At 33.4% G+C, this 22,400-nt stretch overlaps 3 protein-coding genes across 3 annotated transcripts; all 3 read left to right on the top strand.

The window, feature by feature from the left end:
• The first annotated feature begins 3,744 nt into the window (after positions 1 to 3,744).
• IQD32 (IQ-domain 32) lies at positions 3,745 to 9,810 on the top strand. The gene is made up of 6 exons (XM_028047167.1): positions 3,745 to 3,919; positions 5,681 to 6,010; positions 6,105 to 6,317; positions 6,648 to 6,728; positions 6,834 to 8,595; positions 9,420 to 9,810. The coding sequence occupies exons 1-6, from the start codon at positions 3,836 to 3,838 to the stop codon at positions 9,437 to 9,439; spliced, it is 2,490 nt and encodes an 829-aa protein (XP_027902968.1). The 5' UTR covers positions 3,745 to 3,835; the 3' UTR covers positions 9,440 to 9,810.
• Positions 9,811 to 12,734: 2,924 nt separating this feature from the next.
• On the top strand, positions 12,735 to 18,002 carry LOC114163036 (Zinc finger C-x8-C-x5-C-x3-H type family protein). The gene is made up of 4 exons (XM_028047081.2): positions 12,735 to 13,140; positions 16,335 to 16,544; positions 16,704 to 16,828; positions 16,914 to 18,002. Exons 1-4 carry the CDS (start codon positions 13,081 to 13,083, stop codon positions 17,809 to 17,811), a joined length of 1,293 nt encoding a protein of 430 aa, XP_027902882.1. The 5' UTR covers positions 12,735 to 13,080; the 3' UTR covers positions 17,812 to 18,002.
• Positions 18,003 to 19,124: 1,122 nt separating this feature from the next.
• LOC114162368 (39S ribosomal protein) lies at positions 19,125 to 20,889 on the top strand. The gene is made up of 2 exons (XM_028046234.2): positions 19,125 to 19,638; positions 20,626 to 20,889. Exons 1-2 carry the CDS (start codon positions 19,282 to 19,284, stop codon positions 20,653 to 20,655), a joined length of 387 nt encoding a protein of 128 aa, XP_027902035.1. The 5' UTR covers positions 19,125 to 19,281; the 3' UTR covers positions 20,656 to 20,889.
• The last annotated feature ends 1,511 nt before the right edge of the window (positions 20,890 to 22,400 follow it).

Genomic DNA, 22,400 nt, shown 5'->3' on the forward strand with positions numbered 1-22,400 from the left:
GATCAATGAGCTTCTCGCTTCTTTATTACGTTATAGTCGAATGTCCATAGATGCAAATATAGAATCTTAATGCCATGTGATGTTTTGTCTCCACAAATAAATTCTATATGCAATTTTTCTTTTTTAATTTGAACCATAATATTTTGACTATATAACTTTTGACAATAATATATATATATATATATATATATATATATTTTCGATTCTCAAACATAATTTAAAAAATAAAATATTATTAATCCTTAACCATGATAACAATTTTCTTATGTATATACTGTCGATAGTTATTTATATAACATAAGTTAAATAGTCTCAAAAGTGATTATAAAATTATACTGAACAATTTTTTATTGAATTACCTAAAAAAAATGTAAACAATATAGATTCATTATTATTTGAGTTCAATGTGTCGATATTGAGTTGACAATTTTAAAATAAAAACTAAATTAGTGAGATGAGTTAACCCGTTACTCTTCACAGTTTATCAAAAAATAAAAAAACTTGTACATGTTTACGTAAAAAAAAAATGTTAAGTTTTAAGTTCAAAGAGTGTGGATTAAATTTAATCCACTTGGCAGACTTGTAAAAGTGGATCAAAACTTCAAGACTTGTCACTTTCCTTACAAATTAAGAATATTCGCTAAATCATTTAGGTGAGACTAATTTAAAGGACTCACTAAATTTAATTTTAGATAAAAATAAATACACAACGTAATAAATGAATTATTATTTATGAATTTTTTTTATCAAAATTTAACTCTTCCACTCTTTTTGAGTGTTCGTCTTTTTCAATGTTTTGGATTTATTGATTAAGATAAAATTGATATTAAAAGTGGCAAAATTGTTATACGTTTATTTTATCAAAATTAATTTCAATGTCATTTAATATTGATGAACAAAAAAAATAACACATTAATTTTTTTTTTATATTTTTAAGAATTATATTTTTGTTTAGAAAATTTGTTATATCATTTAGAAGTTTAAAAATTAGTAAAAAATATGTTATCGTTAGAATTTTTCTAATTTTTTTTTAAATTCTACTAATTTTAAAACCAAGTGGATGAATCTATCTAACTCCCAAACACGTTCTAGTTAATTCAGACAATATGTGAGATTCAGTAGAGTTTAATACACAGATTAAGGTGGTTAAACCCAATAATCAGTTTTAACCACTTTACACGGAGAATTTTGTGCTATTATTTTAAAGAATCTTGACTCTTTTATGTAGAGTAAGAATGACGTAAGTGCTTTGTGGTATATAATTTCAAAATTTGTTAAACTGACTTCAATTGAAATCGAATGTAACGGATACATTAAGGATAAACCTAAGTCTATATGATTTACAATCATAATAAATTAATGTTAATATAACAGTTTACATGATTTATTTAGTATTAGTCTTTTTACCATCATTTCATACCTGAAAAAATTATCAACTGGTACGTATATCTTTTATTGTTCTATATTTGCTATAAGAAAGCCTTAGAATTATGCGTTCTCATTTTTATTTTATTTTTGGGTAAAAAAGAAGTAGTAAGATAGATAAAGGGTAGTGAAACCTATATATAAAGTTGAACATGCCGACAGTACATTAAAGATGTATATCATTAATAGGTTAAATAGATATTTATGATTTGATTTTTTACATAAATAGATATTAACCACAAATAACACCATTCAATTAATAAACAACTCATAATTTCTAAAAAAAAAACATAAAAAATATAATAGAACGTTCCTTGCAACTAATTATGAGAAGATTTATGATTTTGAGATACCAACCACCCTGAGGATAAATCTCTACATAATTATTATACGTCATATTCCAATATGTAATAAGTCAGCAGCATGCATTCTCAAATTATATTAAACTAAATCTCTAAATTTTATATTGTGAAAATTGTTTTTTGACTTACATAGATACTTTACATTACACACCATAAATTGAGCTAAAATATATGTATATTGATTTTTCCTTTATATAAAATTTCGTTCACAAAAAAACCCTAAAATTATCGACAGATTTTTTATCATCAATAATTCATTAATAATATTGATTTAACGATGAATTTTATTATTATTAACGAATTTTAACCGTTGATAATATTTTTTTTTAATGATTTAATCAACAATATTCATAATATCTTCCTGATTAGATGATGATCTGATTCCTATCAGGAAAAAAACAATTATAGTGTCATATTTCTTTGGAAACCAGAGACAAATGAAATTAACTAAGGCTTCGTGGACCCACTTGCCACAAGCAATGGTTGGTTTATACACCTCTTGATTAGATATGAGTGCTGAAACTTTCTAATAGGTAGGAGCCAAATCATGATTCTCATCAATACCTTCGGATTTGTGAAGAGGCATGCCAACTTTTTAATAAAACACAATGGAGTATGGTATATTCATGCTCATGATTATTTGATGCTATATTTAAAAATATTGTTGGTTAACTATTATAAATATAAATTTTTGAAAATATTCGGTAATAAGATACGAGACCTACAAAATGTATAAGTTTAAATGATTTTTAACCAATACAAAATTGTGGCAAAGAAAAAAGAATAATTCTATTAACTACAACGGTATTTATTTTTTTTATCCCTAGATTCTAACTGAGCTCTTCTTCAAATATCAAACTTCGATTTATATACACAGAAGCATAGTAAAGGTTGAGAAAAACGATACCGAGTGTGAAACTCGAGTTATGAAAACCTAGAAGTTAAATTCTAGACAAGTCTATGTCGATTAAGTTACGTGCATATAAAGTAAAACACATCATGATCTCTTAACTAAATAATGATTATAATAACAACAGATTTAAATTAAAAGAATACTTTTATAAGCATGCACTGTAACAAACGACAGCATATTCCTCTTTCGTTTAAGAATTTAAAATGTAGGCTTTTTTTTATTCTTGTTTATTTTTTCTGCAAAACAATTTTTTAATGAGAAACGCTCAAAACACAATGACTGATTAAACTAAATGTGAAAAAAAAATATAGAAACTATAATTCATTTTTTTTTATGAGGAATATTTCGTAGCGGATGCAACTCCCGTTGTAATTTTTAGTCAAACTTATGATCGCTTAGTCTATGCATTAACCAAACTAACTTACACTGCAAAAAACAGTCAAAATTCCAAACTTAATTCTAAAATTAGCTTAAAGAATAAATTAAGTGCTTTAGCGTGAAACCATGAAGAAATTCAGGAGGAATGGATTCCATTAAAAGCTCTTATTCCACGCGAAAAAGAAAAAAAAATCAATGGTAAGAATCTGTATTTACTTAAAAGAGAAAATAGGAAAATCCAAAAAGAATGAAAAAATGACTTGAGTAGAAGGTAAAGGGACCACAGCACGCTGGATCTTAATGGTAGTGGTAATGGTCCTATATATCCTAATCCTAATCAACTGCGACAAAAGGCAAAATCGTCTTTCTTCACATTTCAAACGGAGGAGTGTATAGATAGATAGATAAGATACGTTAAAAAAGTTAAATTGTAAATAATATATATATATATATATATATATATTGTATTAAAATAAAAAATTTGTGACACCATAAAAAGTAAAAGAAAATAAAAAAAAATAGAGAGTGATCCATTTTATTTGGGTAGGTGAATGAGAAGGGAGATGAGATGAAGTGATGCAAAGAAAGAAACGGAACGCGGACTCCAAGGCAAAAACATAAGGCAGATTTAAGGAGGGGGTTGAGGTCCGTATATTTTAAGCTTATTACCTTTCTCTCTTTCTATTTCCATTTTCCAATACGGTAACCAACCGCAACACAAAGCTTCTCTTGTTTTGTTCCTTTCCCAGACTGAGCCATGGGCAAATCTACCTCCTGCTTCAAGCTAATCACTTGCGGTGGCGATGCGGCCGATAAAGACGACTACCACCAAGTCGCCGAGGTAATTGCTTCCTCAATTCAGCTTAACCACTCTAACTCTCTTCTCTCTGCATGTTTGATCCCACCTTCTTTCTCTTCTTCTTCTTCTTCTTCTTCTTCTTCTTCTCCAATTCACGTGCTAGGGCTCTCTTCTGCATCCGCCATTCGTCAATCACTACCTTCGCCTTCCATTTCCTTCACTCCTTCCCTTCTTTTTTTCTTTTCCTTTTTCGATAGCTTATTAAAAGCCTCTACAATGTAGTCTGATGCGCTTTTTCCATCATTTACTTTCCTTTTTTCGTTTCTCCCTCCCTCGTCATTCTCAGTTTCATGATTACGGTTGGATGTTCACGGAGCTGCACGTGTTCTCTCTTCATTATATTGCAATTATTGTGCTCACTTTGTTTTCCTTAATGTGGAAATTTTTTGTTTGCATTGCCAATGCATGGGAACGATCCACAAACTGTATGCGTTAGCTGATTTTTTAAATCCGGCGTCTGGCAACTTCGTTAGGATTGTGACATTTTGCGTTTTTGATGTCGAGTTACTATCGACGTTATTTTTAGATCTGTGCTTCTTGGTTCATTGTGTTTTCTCTGGATGAAGTGTATGCATTGCACATGTAACTTCAAATAGCTGCACATTGCTTTCTAGTAAATTTCTTTGAGTCGGTGAAAGATTCATACGAAGACCTTTGGCTGTTGGCATTATCAATAAGAGTGCAGAAGGTCTTAGATGCATAATGCATTAATCGTAAGATCATTGAAACAAAATTCATTTAGGAATGTTTTTATGAATTTAGTTAATTGAATATATGTCTCCTGTCGTCTTTTGTGACTAATGATATCTGGCATGTGGAAAAATTGTCTGTATTTCTCTTTGTTTTCGTTTTTTCAATTCGACTGTATAACTGATTAAAAGCTGGATTTGAAGAAAACACTGTAAAAGGGTGTTTCACGAGCTGACTTTTCTTTTGCAAAATTGCAAGAGTTCTGCATCTGAACAAGATGGATCTTTCATGATTGAAGCATCATTCCATTTCAATCTTACATTTTAGACGCAGCGTCAATGTAGTTTTAGATAAATTACAGGAAAAAATAAAAATATACATATTTTAACTTGCTTAGAGCAAAAATATTCTTTGTAATTTACTGTTGTTTCCAGTTCTAAGTTCCGTACTAAAACTATTTGAAAGCTGAAATTAAAAGGAGTACCATAAAAAACTTTTGAATACCACCAGAATTTACTTTTGTTAAGTTAGTACAGTTAATATTTGACTGCATTTCAAACATCATGGTTCTGTTGTGACTGAAATAACCATCCATTTTGGCCATATGTTTTGGACAAGGAATATGGGAAATAGTTTGTAGTTTTAAATAAACATGTATTAGAAAATGCTTATTCTAGCTTACCAATAATCAGCAATCCCACTCTATAAGTAGGATTTATATTGCACTATTTGAAACCCGAAGGGTGGGATGTAAACATCCTCGTCGTACTGAATATGTTTTAGTACTAAATGTAGGAAGTACCATTTGAGTTCAATGAAGCTAGGAACGGAATCACGTTCCTGGCTTCTTGCATGTAATTCATGCTGGAAAACTATAAATTCCCATAAATACTCTTGTGGAGGATGTTTGGTAGAAATATATTTATATTGAGCATTTCTTCTTTCTACTTTCTTGCTAGCAGTAAGAAGAAACTGAGGTTATGTATTCTTGCTATTGTTACATGCGTGGCTCCACGTTTGTTTTTCACACATTTTTTTAAAATATTATTCCAGATCAAGGAGTCTAATGATAAACGTGGTTGGAGTTTCCGCAAAAAATCTGCAAGGCATCGTGTGCTTAGCAATACAGTGATAGCAGAGGCTCCATCTTCGACAAATAAAGAAAGTGCAGAATGTACTAATTTTAATTTTCAACCACTTTCTGAACCTAATGTTGTTGAGAAGGTTTACACAACGAATTGCTCTGATGAGAAGCCCCAGTTATGCTCCTTTGAAAACTCACAAGTAGCGGAAACGAATGTAATTGAAACTGAGAGGAAGGTGGATGTGAATCCAACAGAGTCTGATGTCATCGTCATCCAGACAGCTATTAGGGGGTTATTGGTATGTTTACCTTTGGAAATTTTGCTAATCCAGAACATTGAAAGAAGGAACAGTTTTAACTTCCTTTTCTGTGTATTGGTCTCGTTGCCTTCAGGCTCAGAGGGAACTGCTACAGCGTAAGAAAGTAGTGAAGTTGCAAGCTGCCATTCGTGGGCACTTGGTCCGGAGCCATGCTCTGGGAACCCTGCGTTGTGTTCAATCCATAATCAAAATGCAGGTCCTTGTGCGAACTCGTCGTGCTCAGCAGTCACATCTGGAAAATCATTTAAATCACAAGGATGACAAAAAGGATGCCTCCGAAATTTTGGTATTGTTATTTCAAACTTGAAATTAGTGATTGGCAATTGATTTGTCCTCAGTGTAATAAGTTTGATGATTATTGCCCAGTTGTTACTTGTTTAATTTGCTTCAACTTGGCACATGTTTAGCCCATAGAATTTTCCCTCCGTAATACTTTAAGCATTCAATACGATTACTGGAAATCTGGAACATAGGATCTTTGTTTCATTGTTTAATAGTTGAATTTTTTATTTTTTATATTGTAATTTGGAAGAGTATCATATGATCTGTAGTATCATTAATTGATATGCTGGAAACCTTGCTCTAAGTATGACCATTTTTTTTTACCTTTGTTTAGGGAAAAGAAAATCTGATGACCAAATCAAATGTGAATTACACTTCCATTGAGAAGCTCCTTAGCAATAGGTTTGCAAGTCAGGTATGCTGAAGATGGATATGTTTGTTCACCACTTCGCAGTTCCTATATTTGTTTATTATCTCACTAGATCTCTTCCCATCCTTTTTTTTTCTTTTTACATTCAAGCTGTTGGAATCAACACCAAAGAACAAACCTATCCATGTCAAGTGTGATCCTTCTAAAGCCGATTCTGCTTGGAAATGGTTGGAAAGGTGGATGTCCATATCATCAAAAGATATTGCAGATTGCAATGAAAATGAAACTAGTTCTCTAACAGAACAGTCAAAGGAAAGCAAGGATAGCGCCCCTGTGTTTCAATTTGAAACTGGTATTCCATCTGAACCCTTTCCCTCAGCCACTGACTCAATACCCACTGTTGAAGATTCATCTCTGCCATCTGAGGATGAAGAAAAGTCAATTACTTATGACGCTAATAACTTTGAGTTTCAAGCAAGCTGCTCCGCACCATCTATTGTAAAAGATGACTTGGAACAGGTTCCTGCTGAAGAAAAGACTTCATATGATGCCAAAGTTACCTTAGCTGATACCAATTCCTTTCAAAATGACAATTCAGCATCAGATGCAAGTGCCGCACCAGAGCTTTACTCTCTTCACAAGGGACCTGAAATTGCCCCATCATCAGAACATACTTCTCTTCATGGGGAGCCTGAAATTACCCCACCACCAGAGCATACTTCTTTTTATCAGAAGCCCGAAATTGACAGTGAGCAGAACAAACGATCCGTGAAAAGATTTTCTTCAGACAAACTAGAGTCTGAAGGAAAGAAAACTGTGAATGGATCAAAAAAGGTCAGTAATCCTGCATTTATTGCTGCACAGTCAAAATTTGAAGAGCTGAGTTCAATAGCAAATCCAGGCAGGACAAACAATTTGTCCTACCAAGATTCAGTAGTTGAATCACAAGGAGACACCTCTTCTGTTGGCAATGACAGTGCATATAAATCAAAAGAGTTTGCATTTGAAAATCCTGCTCTTTATCTTTCTAGGCTTGCTGGTTCTGATTGTGGCACTGAACTCTCCATTTCTTCAACTCTTGATTCACCTGACATATCAGAGCCTGGTGTAATGGAAAATGAACGAGATGCCAAAGATTTGGTGGAAGGGATTGGTAATCTTGAGAACACAATAAACCGTGATGATGAGGCCAATGTTTCATCTTCCATCCCAGCTTCTAATGTAGCTACTTCTGTTTTGGATCAGTCGGAGGTTGTTGATGACATTAGTGGCAATTTGGGTCACTCTTTGGTGGCTGTGGACTCTGGAGAGCCTGCTATTAGTAATATTGAGAAAGATGCATCTGATCTGCAGAGAGAACCAGAAGAGACTGGTCTGCAAGATTTAAGATCATCTCCAGAAGCATCACCTAGAAGCCATTTGACTGTTCCTGAATCACAAGGAACCCCTTCAAGTCAAGTGTCTGTGCAACCTAAAGAGAGCAAAATCAACAAGAATAGAGCTGGCATTAAACGTCGGAGCCTACCCTTAAGTAACAAATCTCCTGCAACTCCAAATCAAGATTCGGGATCAAGAGGCAGTAGGGAGCAACTACCTAAAGATCAGCAGAATGGAAAGAGACGCACTTCCTTTGGCTCAGTAAAGCCTGATCACATTGATCAAGAACCTAGAGATAATAATACTAACAACAATTCTGTTCCCCATTTCATGCAAGCTACAGAATCTGCTAAGGCCAAGATTAATGCAAATAACTCGCCAAGATCAAGCCCAGATGTGAATGAACGGGACGTTGAAGTTAAGAAGAGGCTTTCCTTGCCTGGTGCCGCTGGTAGACAAGGATCTCCACGTATCCAGCGATCAACATCTAAGGCACAGCAGACTGCCAAAGGCAACAATGTAAACCCTCCTCAAGGTAAATTTTAGAGTATAAGTAACTTCTTTTGCTAGGATTTTGAAGCTTGAATCTTCTTGTTATTGTGAATGGATCATCATTTTTGTCTTCATTGATTTTAAAAGCCTCTACAATTGGGTTTTCTATCAATTTAGTTTTGTACCTGTAATGGTTGTTGCTAGTAAAATTATGATTAATTGATAAGCCGTTATCTTGGCTGTCTATTGCATTGTTAGGGCTGTTTGACATGCTAGTAATGGATAACTTTTTTTTTGTGTGTGGGAGGGGGGGACAAGCTTCGATCAATCAGGGCTGTGCAGAATCCAGCCTATGTTTACAGATTATGTCTGGGATTTGGTTTGTCAAAAGTTAATATTTATATTACCTAAATTTGTGTTTCTGACCATTAGATTGCTTGCGGCGGGTGAACTAGAATGTGAGAGACTTTTTTTATCAGTTTCTTTTTAAAAGTAATGTTGGAAATGCCACCACATTTTGAGGCCCAACTGCTACTGGAGGCATATGGTTAGGGAGATTTTAAGCATAATTTCCATATTAATGAAACAAAGTTGTTTTAACTTCTTAGGCCAGCATCCTTGTGAATATATCACTGCTGCTCTACCTCTAAGATATTTGTAATGTATGGCTGTCTCTGATCCCTTGTGCTTTCTTTGCCTCACCTTCTTATAGCAAGTCAGAATAATCCTGGTTATTGAGCTTAACATACTGGGTGTCCAGTGTCCGCCCTTATTTGTGGAGAACATAGATTTTTGTCATGAAGAGAAGAGAAAAAAAAATCTGCTTTTTAAGCTGTTCTACTTACCACTTGATTTTTTTTCTTCCAGAGAGAAAATGGCAGAGGTGAATTGATGGCGGAAGTGTGCTGACAAGCTTCTACGATGATTTCATTTGTTAATTCTCTTTGAAGCATAGCTGCTCCGTTTACATGCTTTTCTTTTTTCTCTCTTTAAATATATTTCTTGACACTTTGCATTCTTTGCCTCCCTTTTCTGCTTCCCCAAATTTGAAGGTGCTCAGTTTGGTTGTGACTGCTGGGAACATTCATGTGTAAAAGTGAGCGAGGCTTATATATGTTATGTACATTGTTTGTTGCTCTGGTCATGGTTATTATTGTGCCATACCTGTGAGGCGCACGCGATTTGTAAGTTTCAGAGTTCAAACTTTATGAAATATTTTTAATGTTTGTTGAATGTATTTTTGTTTGATTTTGACCAACTGAAGGATTGTAGGCTATTCTTACTCATCGTTATCCAAATAGGCTGAATATCATCCTGATTATTTTTTTTCCCTTCTTCTTATGACTTGAGAACTCTTTTGAGAAAACTAAAGTGGAGGAGAAAAAGAGCCAAAACTCAGCTGTGATATGCCAAAGCCTTGTAAGCCCGATTCTTTTGGAGTCGGCGAAAAGCAAACTATTATTATGGTGGAAGTGTATCGGAATTTTTCATAAGCAGAGCTGTGAATTTCTCTTGGATGATTTGAGATGTCAACGAACTAACTACAAAAAAATAAAATTACGAGTTGGAAATGATAGAGATTAATCAAACGATATTTCTGAAGTTTTCTAATTAAAAAATAATAATTGATGACAAAAAACTTTTTAAATTAGTTTTCTTTTATCAGTGTGAAAATTAAAGGAACTACCTATAAGCAAACTACAGAAATTTGATAAGCACGAAGCAAATAACACCGAACCAATACAGGTACACTAAAGTGGCACGATGACTATGGGTTGGCGCTCTTTCGAGAATAACAGAGTTTCAAAGAACGAAGGCCGAGGCTCAGATATTTTTTTCGTTCTTGTTTTCGTAGTGTTTGATGCGAATGGTCCTCATTTTTACTAAATATTTAGAATGATCATCATTTTCGAAGTATTTGTTGCGAATGATCCTCATTTTTACCAAATGTTTAAAATGGTCATCATTTTCGTAATTCGTGTTTAATTTAGTCATTTTTTGTGACGTCATTTAAATCAGTAACAGAACACTGTACATGTGACACTATTTGTATTACATTATATTTGTATTGAGGTATATTACGTGTACCGTACATGTGTAGTAATTAGATATTTGAAGATAAATAGGTGAGCTAGGGTTTATCGTTGAACCACCAACATTGCATGAATTGCTACAATACTATTGCCTCCAACGATTACAACCAGAGGTAAAGGAAGACGATCGGACCGTGACATGGGATTGCAGGAAGAAGAAGATTGCAACAACACAAATTGGGAATGGAGGAAGAAGATTGCAGCAACTGACCAACTGCCCAACAATTCATTTTCAAAACCCTAGCTTACCTATTTATCCCCAAATATCTAATTAGTACACTTGTACAATACACGTAATACACTCCAGTACAATGTATGTAATACAAACAGTGCCACCTGTACATTGTTTCGTTACTGATTTAAACAACGTCACACAAAATGACTAAATTAAACACGAATTGTGAAAATGAGGATCATTTTAAACATTTGGTAAAAATGAGGATCATACGAAACAAATACTACAAAAATAATGACGAAAAAGTTATTTAAGCCAAAAACAAATTTCTCGAAACACTAAAAAAAAGGAAAACTAAAATGAATTCATGTGACTGCTAATTTGTGAAAAAGGTTCTTCTAATTTTTTAACTTTTGATTTATAATTTGTGTATAGGTTAAATTTAGCTTTAATTTTTCTTTTTTTTTAATTTTTTCCTCTACAAAAAATTCATGTAAGAACTCATCCAATCATATCTTCTTAAAAGGGAATTCTATGTTGAAGATGTGAGTTTTATAATAATCTTCAAACAATCATTTAAAGTGAAAAACCCCACCGTTGGTAACTCTAAGATGTTTTAAATAATTAAAGTTTAAAAAAAAAACTTTTGTTCATTGCATCTCCATTGTTAAATATCATTTAAAATTAAGGAAAAAATTACTATTAAAAAAATTCACTGTGCTTGACGTAATTTAAAAAAAATGTTGCTACAAAAGTTATTATTTGTATAAAATAATTAAAAAAATTGATGCTACACAAAATTATTATTTATATAAAATAATAAGAATATAAAGCATATAAGACTTCTCATTGCGCACATTTAACATATGAAGTTTTCTCATTGTCATTAGAGTTGTTAAAATAAGTTAACACCTCAGATCAATCCAACTCATTATAAATTTCAGTCAAGTGGGTTTTAAAAATTTGCAAATTTTAATATTAACTCAAATTCAACCTGACAATTAAAAACTTGATTCACCCAAGTTAAATTATTGGCAAGTTGGATTGCTCACCCATCCGTAATAAAAGAATAAAAAAATTATAATATAATCACTTTTAACTATCAGATTACACGATTTAAAAAAAAATTATATTTATAGAAGTGGGAGAAGAATCATATGAAAATGCAAGAAGAAACTGCCTTAATAAAGTCGTAGGCCTGATTTCAGCCTTATTGATAACAGGCCCTACAAACTATTACTTTTCACACCCCCTTTTCAAAGATACTATTTTTTATTCTTATTTATATTTCCCCTAAATAGCCTTCTTGGTGGTACGTTAATTCTCAAATTCGCATGGAACACCACGCGTGCTTCTCCAGAAACACCCTCAAATAAATCTTCTGGAAGCTAATCTGTATATTTTCATAATTAAACTTTCTAATGTCTATATATAATTTTTCTACACTTATGCTCCTGAAACTAAATAAAAAGACTTTTGGAACTCTTTTGTAGAATGTGTAACAAATAGATTTTTAGGAGTATAGTAATGAAAAAAAAAATATGTGGACAGGCTTCCAGATGTTTAATTTTCAAATATACAAATAGACTTTTTCAAGATTGCTTTTGAAAGCCATCAAAGAAAACAAACTCACATCTGGAAGGACAATTGCAATATTAACAGTATTTTAACAGAAAAAAAAACTAACTTTGGAAAATAAAAATAGCTGGCCAAAAAAAAAATTTACCATGAGTGTGTAGAAAAGACGCAAACTTTTACATATATAAATTTCATCAATCATTGAAAATTTAATAAAGCTAACTTAATACGATGATTTTTTAAATGTACTTGAGTTAAGACTGATCTGGCTTGTCTTGTCATGAGAAAATAATTAAGGAGAAAATGTGTAACTATATTACACATAGAGAGATAATGGGGTAATGTAATGAAAAAAAAAAAAAAAGTGGAAATATAGAAAGAGAAAAAGTGGGGGCGATAATTGCTTCGAATTTGCAAGTTGTTCGAATTTGAGGTTGAGAGCTTTAAGAAAAAAGGGGAAGCTGGGAAGGAAAGAAAGATGTTGTGAGCATGTGAAGAGAGAGCGAAGAACTGCGATAGATGGATAGATAGAGAGGTGCGTGTGTGCGTATGCGTGTGCGTGACGGTGAGGGCCCTTCGAAGTTATAAATACCTTTCTCTGGTTAGGGTTTACTCTCCAATCTTTTCTTCCATACTCACACACATTTTCCATCCAAGAAGTTTAACGATCCATTCCCTAATTATGCGCCGATTGCAAAAATCCAAAAGAGTTTCATGGGCCTCCGATTTAGATCTTTGTCAGGTAAAATTATCTGCCCAATCCCGAATCGATCCCTTCCTTCCTTCCCATATGCTTAACATCCGATACTCGCTACTCTTGTAAACCTTTTTTTTTTTTTTTTGTAATTTATGCCTTTTTGTCTTCCATTAACCTCACTCTGTGTTCTTCTCTCTGTTCGTACTCCGTAATCTACCTTGGATTCCGATTACAATCTGATCGCTCTTTTTGCTTCTCTGGGAATCGAGGGTTTTACCTTTCCAAGTCGAAGTTAACACAGATGCAGTGTAATGTTGCCGGGCCGGGGAAGGGATAACCCTAATTGAAATTGTAAACCCTGGAGGACTCTCTCTCTAACTTGTTTTCAATGAAAGTTGAGTCATCATGGATTAAATTTCTATAAAATGGGATTTTTAAATGATTGAAGAAGAAATGAAGAAAGAGAAAGGTAATCTGTTTCAGAATACGAAAGGAACTAAAGTGAAATATTTCATGGTATTTGAAATTCCTCATAAGGTGTATGCCGTCCTGCTTCTTCATTCATTTGGAGCTGCCGGTAAGGTCGTCGGGCAATGACAGAAACATCATTTGACAACTGATTACAGCATGAGTATGATCGGGGTTTGTCTGAGGGTGCAACCTTTCAAAGTCGCAGTGTAGTTTTGATAGGGGAAGGAATGGCCCTAATTAAAAAAATAAATCTTTGAGGATTTTCTTCCTGATTTGTTTTGAATGAAAGTTAACTGGCCATAGATTAAGAAGACTATAAAATAGGCTGTAAGTCATGGGAGAAGAAAAATGAAAGTAAGGTTTTGTTCCAAAAGACAAAGGAACTTAGGAACCATGATAAGCTGCGTGCTGTTTTTCTTCTTTATTCACTTGAAGCTACTGGTAAGTTGTGAGGTAATCAGCCAATATAAGAAAGATCATTTGAGAAAATGAGTCTTGACATGTGATTTGAAATGTTGATACGAGACTTGGGCAAGTGCATCTTTGACTATGGGTGACATTTGCAATCTTATAGACTGTAGGAGAATCACATGCAAGAAAAAATAATTACCAACTTTTGCTTGAAGTGCTCTATTAAAACTCCTGAAGAAGGCAATAATGAAATTAGTAAAATGCATCTACTAATATTTTCTGACAGAAATACATTATATATATACCTCTACTGTCCAAATTTGCCTCCACCAGGATAACATCAAATTCCTGCGGCTTGATGACTAAATGTGATTTGTGAACTGTTTGTATGTTTTAAAAAATTGGAATTATTATGTGTGATATTATTGCTCGAATGTTTAGTTTCAGTTTTATGGAATGCATGATGTTGTGGAGTTGATGTTTGTTGTTGTGTGATTAGAAAAAGCTATTAATAGCCTACTGCAATCTGTTATTTAATGCATAGTTACATGGAAGACTTCATGTGTACGGGATGAAACTTCAGCAATTTACTCGGGACCTATGTTATTCTATTTGAAACATAGTTTATTCTTGGAGAATGACTGCCCTTGTATCAGCTAGTCAGTCAATTTCTTGTTTTTCATTATGTCCCCTTATGCGCATTTTTTTGTTGTTGAAGATTTCCACTTATACTTTCATTTTCATAGTGCATTATCATCAATATTTCATATAGGAATGAATCCCGTTGGCTCAGGACTCCTGAGGAGAGAAGACATTAGTAGGCCTTGCTTTTCTAGATGCCTATATGCTTTCCACACACTTAAGATGACACTGGAAAAGGAAAATTTTCCATAATTGGATCACATCTTAAATGCTTTAACGGTTTGAAATATATGTCTAATTATGTGTTACTGCAATTGCACATTATATTTCCAGACATTTTTTAAATGATTTAGGGTGTGGATATGCGGATATTAGATTGCTTATGTTATCCGCTAGTGGTTTATTTTCTGAATAAATTTAGAATGGTCATTCTAAACTTGTCACTATTTTGCTAACCTTTCTTAATTGCTCAAGTGGAAAAAGGAATCCATTCTTCCTGGTATTTTATATTTCTTTGAGATGTATCCTTGTGGATGTTAACTTGTATGCTTATGCTTTCTGTCTGTAACAATGGTTTAGCTGATTCCTCTGACTTCTTTTGTGGTCTATAATTTTCTTATTTCCCGTAATTGTTTTTATAGAAGAAGATAGTACTAATTTCAAAGTGATGCATTGATCTGTCCAACTATTTTTTTTTGTGACATTGGTTTTATTTTTATGATTAAAAGAATTCTACATAATCCTTATATATGCACTTCCTTTTTTTGTTCAATTTAATTTTTTTGTTCATAGATTATCTGTGGATGAAAGTGTGATTATATAAGTTCTATGTGGTCTTTGCAGTCCAAATCTGAGATGAAGAGGTGGAAAGATATAGTCAGAGACTTTTTGAAACTGTTTGCCGTTTGGATTTAAGAATCTGTTACTTTTTCTGATCAGGGATCATAATCTGGTTTCACCCCAAGTATCAATCTGTCCACATTGGACATGGAAAGAAGGCCAGACTCACTTGTGGGAAGATATTTTTGTGTGTCCAGTTTCAATGAGACGCATCAGTATCTTCTTGCTTAGTGCTATGGCGAGATTGTAACTTGTGTTTTTATGCAGTAGTGTTTCCATCCAGGGTGGGGTATTCTGGATGCAGTTAGTCCTTGAGTCTACAGTAGGCTGTGAAAATCTTAAAGAATACTAAGTAATTGAAGATATTGGATCTTGGCCTTTCGTGTACCTAGTGGATGAAAATACGATTTATATAATTTGAATGGGAATTTGCCTCTAATATGATTGCAACTACTCTGAATGCTAGTGCATATATTAGTTTCATCAGTATATTTTAGCTAACTGTTTCATGAATTGTTTGATTATGTGTTTGTGATGATTAATGTTGATTTGGATGTAATAAGTGTAAGTGATCATTATGTCTGTCCGAGAGAGTTTATTTTATCATATTTTGTGCGGAGATATTTAATTTTTTCGAGTTCGTGTTTTGTACTCAATAAGTTCATGTTGGTTGATCTTATGTATTCGCCTCAACGTTAAGATGATTTTCTTTGTTCTTCAAGTATTTGCATTTAGTAATCACCTACTTGTGGTTATATCGAGTTGATAGTATCAATAATTAGTTACTGCAGAATATTCTGTCTTATTATTGGATATATGAATAAATGTTAGAAGAGTGCCAAACGGCAAAAGACTAATGCTTTTTCATCGATCAGGTTAGGCTATTCTTATCAGAAGATTCCCCTTCACAGGTTGGATTAAATTCTCAAGATCACCTCCAAGCTAAGGCATCATTGCAGTTGCCTGCAGGTGGGCCAGGTTCCGATGACATTCTGCCTCCTGGATTTGAGGGAACTCATACTTCATGTCAGTTTGAGATTAAGCCATCTCAAATACCAGTTATTAAGTGGATTATTCCTCCAAAGGTAGTTTTGTTTTAGTTCTCTATTAAGCATTTTTCCTCTGTAATTTTCAGTATTATCTATATGTCCAAATAGGTGAAAGAAAAGTGAGAAAAAATAGTTATATCCATGAGTTTGTCTTCGTTATTACATCTTTTTTAGTCAATTTTGTGATTCTCCCAGATTGTGCTAGATCTCACATGGCAAGTAGTGTGTGGGGAAGAAAGCAAAGAGGTAGAGGATCAACGTCAGAGGGAGATGAGAGTACTTGAAGCTATTTATCCTCGCACATCATCCATTCCTCCGAAGTTTGTGTCTCCTCCGTACCTTGTACTGTAATTTTTCTTTGTATCCATATTTTGTCATAAAAGATTTTTTCTCCCCTGCATACAGCCCTTCCGTTTCAGTGGATGTTGAAGATTCAAATTACATGGATGGTCAAGCTGCTCTGATACCAATAACGGCAATTGAAGATGAAGATGCAGCACCAGATGCATTATCGGATTCCATGGAACCAGTTGATGCTTCACAATCCCTTGAATTACCTCCTGGTATGTTGAAGAATTCAAACTCTGCCACAAGTACGCAATATGCTCGTGGTCTGACATCTGATGTAGCTGCTGCATCTGTTGCTTTAACTAACATTGTGAGGAGCAACGAACAAGGGAAATTGATTGACCATGAATTACTTAATAATATTCTCAGCAATCCAGAAGTGATTGAGAAACTGGTTAGAGATTATGGAGCTACTAATAATTCGCAATATGTACATAATGTGGGGTCTTCCAGTGCGGTTTTTTCAAATCCTCATATTCCTGTTATTCAAGGAGAAACCGCCACACCTTCATCGATTGCTTTCCCAGCCACTTCTTCGTATACACCATCCACCGGAGGTCAGGTGGCACCTGTTTCTACCCAATGGCCTCCTAGGCCTGCAGCCAGTTCAGCTGTTGTTTCTTCTCCTGTTGAAGTTCCTGCTGCGAAAGATGTTAACTACTATAAGAGTTTAATTCAGCAACATGGTGGAGATAAACAAGAAACACTTCCATATTCCAGTAAACGTCAGATTCACCAGCCAGTAACAAGTTATGAGCCAACATACAATCAAAGAGCTAAAGTGTCAAAACCAAAGATAATGAAGCCTTGTATCTTTTTCAACAGTTCTAGAGGATGCCGGAATGGAGCCAACTGTGCCTACCAGCATGACGCCTCATTTCAGCCACGAGGTAATAACGTGCCGGGGATACAAAGTTCAAAGAGGATGAAAATGGATCATGAGATTAGCAGTTGAATGAACTCTGTTGATTGGTGATGTTGATTGCCGTTCAATGTGATGGGGACGGCTGAATGCAGGTTCATATGCTTTTTGATGTGATCAAGTTAGCTTTTAATTTGATGAGCAATTGTGACCCTTGTTTGCAACCAGTTTCAAATGCTACGTGTATAATTTTTTTAATGAAAGGCTCTTCTACGTTTTCTTCCCTTGTTTTGAGAATTTGCCAAATTTATTACTTTTCTTTTGGTCAATCTTTCGATGATTGTATTTTAGATGAAGATTGATTGCAGGCACCAACAGCTGGATGATGTCTTTTTTCTTTTTCTTTTCTTTACTTTCTGGCAATATAATTTTCATTTTTTATGGAATTTAATCTGCCTTAACGTTATCATTGCCTATAATGTAAACGATACAACTTTTTTGGCTCAATGTGGACATGAAATCGCCAATTTAAAATTAGAAAATGTAGTTAGCAACAAATGTTATAAAAACATAATTCATGGATTATGGAATACTTTTATGTATGGGGCATTTGGTTTGTTAAAATATTTTTTTTGAATTTATTGTTTTGATTTTCAATTTGTTAACATTTATAATTTTTTGTTCGGTTTTATGCCTTTTTATTTTTAATTTCTTGTTTGACGCGCCACTTCTCTAGACACTACTGTTGTTTTATCGATCAATGTTGTTTACACTTCCAATCTCCGTTGCCGTTTTAGTGAGAAGTTTTCTTTATTTTAAGCTTTTGATCTATGTTAAAACTATTTACAAAATATTTTTTAATTTTCAATCAAACGTATTTTCAACCTCTTTTTTTTTTCTGTTTTCTTTGTAAGTGAAAGAAAAAAAAAATGTTTGAAGTGTTGTTATTGGTACAGACAATTGATTAGTGTTTTCTTATAATAATGAAAGAATAATCAGCTAGCAATATTAAAAATAAAAAATGATAATAAATAAAACCATTTTAAACACTCGCTTGTTATTAATTGAAAATCACTATGGGTCTCACTAATCATTTAATGATTTCCTCACCTGATACTATTGAGATTAAGTAAATTTAAATCAATAAGATACAGTTTTAAGAGAGTATTAGAGATAATATTGCTAACACTTCTCTATCTTTTGGTAGTAAAATTGTTCACACCAAAAAGAAATGATCAAATATTAAACCTTATAGAATGGTATAAATAACAGATTAAAATAAATAATAGTGAAATATTAAATAATAAAAACCTTATTTTAGTCTATATATTAAAATTAAAAATAAATTAATTACAATATTGAATATTACTTACAGTAATTGTTAATTAGAGATAGTAAATCCCCCAAATGGAGGAGAAAGCGAAAATTTGAAATACGAAACCCTAAATTCATCTATCCCCAGAAACCTTTTTCGGTTGCTCCTTTTACGTGTTCTTCACCAACTTGATTAAGGTTTTGGTCTTCATTGGTTTTGGATTTTACGACTCCGAGTCAGATAGCACAATGTTGAAGTTCCTGTCGAGAGTGAAAATCGAGTTCAACGCGTTGGATCCTCGAACGGCGTCGTGTATGGAATTTCTGGCGCAATGCAACTCGCGTAAGGCGAAGGAATCGAACCCGGCGTGCGAAGTGGAGGTAAAGCGCGGCAAGGTAGAGTGCGCGCCGCAGATAACAGTGACATTCGTGAACGGCGTGGAGGAATTGTTCGACGCGACGGCGACACCGGCACAGAGCATAAGAAACTTGATTCTGGAAAAGGGTCGGCAGCTCGAGACGGAGCAGATGTTTCGTGAAGCAGGGGAATCCTGGCCCGTTATCATCCCCGACGAGGAGCTTTCTCAAATTGCACCCCCTACCAAAGTGAGTTCTCATTTTCAACTTTATTTATTCTGTAATATTTTTACACTTAAGTAATTTAAGTGAAAAGGGTTCGTTGATTTTATTATGTGATACTTCACAATTCAGATTGTGTTTAGAGTGCAAACATAAGTGATATAGTTAACAGATACCATAGTCCTTTATGCATTACAAGTTTCTCTCTCAGATCCCTGTGTCCGGTAAAAGCATCTATGACAAGTAGTCAATTCTTTGAATCCTCGTAATTCAGGGATTAGCACCTGATTCTAGGTGAGCAACCAAAAGGATAGTGTGTAGAGTTTTGTTATGCTAGTGAATGAAAATTTTGTTGATGGAAGAGTAGTGATGATTTTAGAGTAAGGTGTGGTTCGCAAAATTCATTTTAGGCTTGCTAGTTTTTTGGTTCTGGGTTTGTGCTCCATAAACGGAGAATTTCGTGGATCCTATGAGGGAATGTGTGGTGTTTTTGTGGATGATACAATGAACTTAATGGGTTTCTATAGTAGTTGTGTTGCTGATTGATAAAACGAAGTACTTAGTTTGGGTAAATTTATTCACCAGCATTTATAAGAAAATTGAGAGTTAACATGAATTTAGCTCTTCTTCTATGAACTAAAGTCAACTTATGCACTCAACTTTTATAGAAGTTTTCTCATTTAACTTTACCAAAACTGAAGTGCATGATTTACTTTTGACATATTGCAGAAATTCAATTTATTTTATCTCATATTCTTATCCTTTAACTGATTGTCTAAATATGTTGTCATTGTTGTTTGATGGATTTTTTGTATGTAGTTACTTGTGCCTGTACAACAGCGGTTTATTTTATATGCATGGTTTTACAACTTCTGTTTTGATAACTCAGCAATTTGGTTTAGTGTTGAATACGACTTTTATTCGTCGTCTTCAATCTGTCTTCTATCTGTGAAGTATAGTCTATAGTTATAACAGTTCTAATTAATTTGTGTGCTTTATATGCCCTTCTTTCAGCCAAGGAAAGCAGAAGACAAGAAGCAATAGCTAAAAATTCTTGAGCTTATTAACTGCTGGGGATTGTTCTGGTTTTTCTTTTTTCCTTTTGGTTAGCGGAGAAAAGGCATCCGATTGCTGCTGCTTCATGCCTTACTTTATTTCAGCATCTAATTATTGACTACATGATTGCATATGTTTTCCATAATAATGTATGCCCCTCAATTGCTGAATTTTGAAACTGTAATCTTGTCGATCTTGCTTTTTTCTTTCTTCTGGTTTGCACCTACAGTGTTTCTATGTCAATGCTCTCTATAAAGTACGAATATTGTGAACATAAGCTGCCAAATCACATCAGATTATTGATTCAGAAGCACAACACACAGAAACACAAACCTTTGAAGTTTGGCTATCAATGTTCTTATATTTCAGGAGATAATAACTGTTTGCGTGCAATACTTATTGGCCCAGCTGCTACAAAATTTTGTACCATAGTTGTTGCTGCGAATGCTAAATCATGATTTAACTGCGGTGTAAGTGTCCTATTTAAAATCTTAAGCACGAATAAATGTAAAACTGCCCCAAACAGATGAGCTCGGAATTTTATTTTGGAATGAAAGTGTTTTTCTATTCTTTTGAGAGTCTGTGAAAATGAATTTAGCCAAAATTATTTTGGTGAATATTGTGGCCGAGTCTGTAGGCTATTATAAATTTTATAATTGCCACGCTATCTTAGTTTTAAAATTTCACAGCGGCCTGTGAAAGCCTATTTTCAAAGTATGGATAAAAGTGGAGAGCATATTAAAGGATTGAGAAGGTTAGTTTGTTAACACATCGAACGAAGTAGGGAAGATACACTTAACTAACTTTACCGTATGCCATTCTATTTGGGTTTATCTCTCTTAAAGCCAGTTTTTGAATAGTTGATGTGGTTATGTAAAGATTGGACTTAAGTAAATGTTCTGTGTTAAAATTTCAGAGGGGCCTTTTTAATTTATTGACCTTTTTCTGTTGAACAAGTGTTTGGCCTTATAGAGAGGCACACATTCATCAACCTGCAGGGTTAAAGAATTCTATTTGGTATATTTGTTGCTATAAGAGAGAAGATATGTTGTCATTTATAGAGTAAGTCAGATTTATTAAGAGAGTTATAAATTAAAAAAGAAAGGAGTTGTAAGTACACCCTTTCTAATGTACATTTTATTATTAATTAAATATTTAAAACTATAAAAAAAATATCATTATATAAAATTTATAGCACTTAATAAATTTCAGACAATTAAAAGAAGAATGTATTTAAAGGAATGGGCTCTCAAGTAGCATTTGACATTTCTGTTCAAGAGATAGAGAGGAACAAAACAAAAAGAGCAATGATATTTAATTTCATATACCCATTTATTAAGCACTTATTTTTTTTTTCATTTTATCACATCATACATTCTAAAAATTTATTATTTTTATTTTCTATTAGATATATATTAAGTATTAATAAGCTTTTTAGTGCACGTGAATATTTTTCAAAATAAAAAACAAAACAAAAAGCCTAAAATGGAACAAAACAAAGAAGGCTAAAATGAAATGATAAGGTGGAAGGAAGTAGTCTTCAAATCATAAGAAGCATTGTCCCTTCCTGTGCATCACTAAGCGTTCATTAACTATAATTAATCACACACAAAAAATGTTATTTGACAAAAAGAATGATATTGATGTCATAAAAAAAATGAACTTGAAAAAAAATAAAGAATAAAGAACAATGAAAAATAATATAAAAAATGAGTATAAAAATTGTATTATGT

This window comes from Vigna unguiculata, chromosome 9 (assembly GCF_037176805.1).
Source record: "Vigna unguiculata cultivar grain cowpea cultivar isolate G323 ecotype 2 chromosome 9, ASM3717680v1, whole genome shotgun sequence".
NCBI lineage: Eukaryota > Viridiplantae > Streptophyta > Magnoliopsida > Fabales > Fabaceae > Vigna > Vigna unguiculata.

Bases quoted from the DNA above. Each gene is read 5' to 3' on its own strand.
- IQD32 (XM_028047167.1), top strand. From the start codon at position 3,836: ATGGGCAAATCTACCTCCTGCTTCAAGCTAATCACTTGCGGTGGCGAT. The intron at 6,729-6,833 runs GTATGCTGAAGA...TTTACATTCAAG, and splicing joins GCAATAGGTTTGCAAGTCAG to CTGTTGGAATCAACACCAAA. The intron at 8,596-9,419 runs GTAAATTTTAGA...TTTTTCTTCCAG, and splicing joins CAATGTAAACCCTCCTCAAG to AGAGAAAATGGCAGAGGTGA.
- LOC114163036 (XM_028047081.2), top strand. From the start codon at position 13,081: ATGCGCCGATTGCAAAAATCCAAAAGAGTTTCATGGGCCTCCGATTTA. The intron at 13,141-16,334 runs GTAAAATTATCT...TTCATCGATCAG, and splicing joins CCGATTTAGATCTTTGTCAG to GTTAGGCTATTCTTATCAGA. The intron at 16,545-16,703 runs GTAGTTTTGTTT...TGATTCTCCCAG, and splicing joins AGTGGATTATTCCTCCAAAG to ATTGTGCTAGATCTCACATG.
- LOC114162368 (XM_028046234.2), top strand. From the start codon at position 19,282: ATGTTGAAGTTCCTGTCGAGAGTGAAAATCGAGTTCAACGCGTTGGAT. The intron at 19,639-20,625 runs GTGAGTTCTCAT...CCCTTCTTTCAG, and splicing joins AAATTGCACCCCCTACCAAA to CCAAGGAAAGCAGAAGACAA.